This window comes from Trachymyrmex cornetzi, unplaced genomic scaffold (assembly GCF_001594075.2).
Source record: "Trachymyrmex cornetzi isolate Tcor2-1 unplaced genomic scaffold, Tcor1.1 scaffold1159, whole genome shotgun sequence".
Taxonomy (NCBI): Eukaryota; Metazoa; Arthropoda; class Insecta; order Hymenoptera; family Formicidae; genus Trachymyrmex; species Trachymyrmex cornetzi.
In genome coordinates, this window is record NW_017295718.1 from 30220 (window position 1) to 34935 (window position 4716).

The 4716-nt window shown below is 32.7% G+C and overlaps 1 protein-coding gene across 1 annotated transcript in view; it reads right to left on the bottom strand.

Annotated features, from left to right (window-relative positions):
- LOC108764837 (ATP-dependent DNA helicase PIF7-like) overlaps window positions 1-3666 on the bottom strand; it is a 5037-nt gene extending 1371 nt beyond the window's left edge. The window contains 3 exon segments of the mRNA XM_018513232.1: window positions 183-817; window positions 819-1142; window positions 2221-3666. Coding sequence (XP_018368734.1) covers window positions 183-817; window positions 819-1142; window positions 2221-3666 — 2405 coding nt within the window.
- Between the last annotated feature and the right edge of the window lie 1050 nt (window positions 3667-4716).

Below are 4716 nucleotides of genomic sequence, written 5' to 3' on the forward strand. Positions count from 1 at the left end.
CATATCAATGCGCTAATATATTTAAAACATTTAGTTTATCAGAATTAAATAATTGTTTTCTAATAATACTTAAATGAAATAAACATTATAATGTAGCATTGGAATAGCATGAAACTTTGTCAGTATTTAGAAAACCACGTATAACCCAAGATGTAGTACTTTGTCGAACTTTTTGATCTGACTGTTGGACGGAAGTTATTATGTTTGGTAATGCCCATAGCACATTTTTAATTTTACGATAACCCTCTTTTGAAATAGCAGTAATTTGTGCTTGTGGTTTATGTAGTCGTTTTAGCCGATTATATTCAATAATTGCTTCTTCACTAGCTATTATAGATGAAGGAACATAATTAATCAAATACAACCCATGTAAAGATGTTACTCGAGATAATACAACATAAATTTGACCGCAACTAAATACAGAATTACCTCTATCCATAACAACGTTCTTCATGGTTAATCCTTGACTTTTATGAACGGTAATAGCATAACTCAAAGATAAAGGAAATTGTTTTCTAATAACAAATGCTTTATCCATCACTTGAAACTTGACTTTTACTCTTTCAATAAAATATTCTAAATCAGATGATAAAAGAAGTTTAATTTTTTCTACATAATTAGTATTCTGCACAATTAAAATAACTGTAGCAATTGTGCCATTAACAAGACCCAAACTGGCATCAATATTGCGTCTTATTATAACTTTTGCTCCAATTTTAACTGATATTTGTTTTGAAAGTCCAGCTGTTCTACTATTATTATCATTATTATCCGTTAATACTTTTGATACTTTTTTTTTGATATATGGAATACATTCAAAAAATCTCATCTTCAGCAATTAATAATATTTCTTTTGAAGAAATACGATTTAACATTGCAGTATTGAGAACATCACACATATTACAAGTAGGCAGTAAACAAACAGTATCAAAAGGTAAATTATCTATAAAATTACATATTTCATTTAATCTTGCTTCTTGAGACTCACTTTTTAAGGATATTTTTCTTTTTTTGAGAATGTCAGAATCAGATTTTGTTACTAAACCAATACGAATTCTCGAGAGTAATTCACGATAAAATTTTCCTTGCTGGCGCATATTAATCGTCAATTCGTCATAGTCAAATAAGGTAGTCCATTAACAGTATTGTTGTACCGCTCCGGGTGCAATGGTGCCGCTCCGGGCACCGTTTGTAGAATTTACGGGTCAGCCAGTTACCTGCAGTATCTTCAAGACACTACGTGCCGCTCAGGGCGTTGCAGAACCACGGTTTGGACGTGCGGTGTCGGTTTATGAAGGCTCGATGTCCTCCAATAATTATAGGCCAGCGTTCGTGTTATACAAGAGCTTTTATTCGTTCACTTACAAGTCTACGTACTGTACAATGTGGTTTAGAGATTAGATGGAGACTCTCACAGTAAGCGCACTCTCACTTCACTTTTCGGAACGGCCCCGAGATGTTCGAGGCTTACCTTTTTATGAGTATAGTACTTGACACGATCTCGAGTGGTTGCACACACAAATGCAAAGTATTTTATTCGACACATTGTTTAACATGTAAATTATATTAAGTAGTGACCACTGTACATTCACGTTTTACCGGATTCATTGCTTTCAATTTATAAGATACTATTGGATATCTAAAGACAAGGAGATGTTGCGACATGGATTTGATTCTAATTTGCATGGTTACACTTCTATATTAATAGCGGCCTTGAATCCTGAGATTTTTATACTAGTCAGCGATGTTGTTATAACTAATGTATGCACCTTTAATGGTCAATTAGTTTATAAAAAGCGTTTAATAGGTTATATCTAGTATGTTATAGTTACAATCTTATAATTATGTTGCTTATTGTTTTTTATTAATCCGTGTATTTTGTGAACGATTGTTATACATTGAAAATGACTCAAACGCAGTCGAAACGTATGTACGATTTTTAATTATGATTATTATATTTGAATTTCTTATTATACATATATATTTACTGGTTCGATGCCCTTCTATTACTAATATCGTTTATTTATTGTACTATATCAAATATAATATTCTTAAGCCATCTATATCAGGCATTCGTGGTTATATGCCTTTTTAATTATATTGTTTTATTTAATTCCCTTCAGTTTTGCTTTAGACCATTTTGTATCTCTCACCTGTGTTGAACTATAATGAAAAATGTAAAAATGTTTTTTCCGGTCCGATTTGGAACCATTGGTTCATAACAGTATGTAAGAAACCAAGAAATTTTTGAATTTATTTATTCGATAAACGTACAAAGGCAGGATCTTCATGTACAGGAGGTAATTGAAGCAAGTCTCCAAATAAAAGAATATGTTTTTGACCAAACCAACCATCATCACAGTCGATAGTATTGAATATTTCAGATAATCGTAGATGTGTATACAATAAAGTTAAATTAGATATCATTGATACTTCATCAATTATAAAAAGGACATCTTTGAGATCTACTCGTAAAATTTTTAAAACGTGATCAGCTAATGGTTTGTACTTAGGAATATTACCATGTTCAACTGGTAATTGAAACAATCTATGTGCTCTCAAACCATCAATGTTAAACGCCGCTATACCAGTGGGTGCCGCTATAGCAGTATCTTTGCTGAGATTTTGTTTTATCCAACATTTAATAGTTTTAATCAAGAAACTTTTTCCGGTACCTCCTTCTCCACTAACGTACAATCGTAATAATTTTTTATCTAACATAACGGTATTAGTAACGTTATCGAATACTCTTTTTTGATCTCCATTTAATTTTAACATCATTTCAGATATATCAATTTCTTCGTTACATTTATTACCAAGATCTTTAAAATCTTGTATTGCTTCACCAGCCTGAATATTTTGAACACCTATCGGATTATCAGGATCATCTTGTGATTCATGCTGTTTCTCGTCTAATTGTTGTTGAACTAATTGATTTGCTGTTTCTAATGCTTTTTGCAATTCCTCCATTCTTTCATGATATTGCAATGCTTGAACAAGATATAATTCTATCTTGTGAAATGATTCTGCATATGTATCACATCCATTTTTAAGCTCTTCTATTTTCCGCCATGGTTTAAACATAAGAAGTAATGAAAAAAAATACTTTTCCGGCTGCGTATTAACACTATATTTATAATGATTAATAAGATATCCACGCTGTCGCCGTTTAAGATAATAACCATTGTTCATCTTATAATACGTCATATTTTTACTTCGTGGTTTGATTTTCGTAATATCATACCATTTTACAAATTCGTATAAAGACGTCGATTCAAATTCTTTCGGTCTATATGGATAATGATTGTCTATTATAGATAGACAAAATATATCTGTAGAATCTGCGTCAAGAGCTTCAACTTCTTTACAACTTTTAACTTTTCTGTATCGTATTTGATTAACATCTAACCATTTAATACTCGTATTTTTATCAGTCCCATATAAAGGAATACCTAGCAATGTATCAGCAGCTTCAAGAGCTCCAGATTCCCTATTATTCATGAATCGTAAACCAATATTCCAAAGATAGCTCGCCACTTTTCTGTTTTTCTGATTTTTACTCTCAAGATTAGAATCGGATAATTCACTTTTCCCTTCTTTATTAATATATTTAGTAACATATCCAGTAAGAATCGTAGATTTTTCAGCAAGAAATTGTATATCCATATTTCCTTCCCATACAGTAAGAAGAATAGGATTATAATCGTTTATATTAACTTCAATATCTGTTCGGGGAAGGTCATAAAGTCTACTTCTATGTTTTAATTGTTTTCTTCCTACTATCGAACTTACAACATCTCTGACAATCAACGTTTCTGTAACAGGACGTGGAAAACCAAAACGACACACACGACCAATTTTTCGCCCTCTTTTCTTAGAACGAAGACAATAATCGTTATGTTTGTGTTGTTGATACGTATTAACTCGCTTATATAATAATGGAGAAATATTTTTATCCGGCATTTTACAACTTATATATTGTAAAATAAACTTAGAAATTTCTTCAACAGAAGATTCACCAATAATTGGCGCATTTTTAATCCAAATTAACAGATGAAAATGCTGTATACCTCTACCTTGGTATTTTCGTTGCCAAAAGTAATGTGTAACTTCTCCAATTGGATGATCTTCAGAACAAATAAAATCGAGCATTGCTCGAAACTTATGGCGAATTCGATTGGATGCACTAGTGCGCACTAGTGTGCACTGAGTGCGCCTTCTCTCAGTTTTAGCGTATTCGATTGAGGTTATCCTCTATTGGTGCATCTGCCACTTGTGTTCGATTCATAACTGTACTAGATTAGTATCAATACAAATGGGTTCGATTGGATAACTCTGCCACAGTGTAGTGAACTCTTTATTAGCGTTTTCGGCCTGACCGGGTTTGCACCAACCTGGGTTGGATTAATGGCGTTTTGCGCTCTCCTATTGGTAGAGCGTGTGACATCAACCAATAAGAAAGATTAATCCAACCCAGGTTGGTGCAAACCCGATCGGGCCGAAAACGCTATATGTTCGATTGAGCTAGTTTCTCTGTCAGAGGACGCACTCGAATGCACTGAGGGCTTTTGACGGTGCATTTCAGTGCAAAGAGGTTACAATGGCAGAAAAAATATTTATCGTATTAAACGAATTACTGGACACATCCAGTAGCAGTAGTGACGGCGAAATATTATTAAAACTAGAAAAGACGAAAATTAATAAAGTAAAAAATAT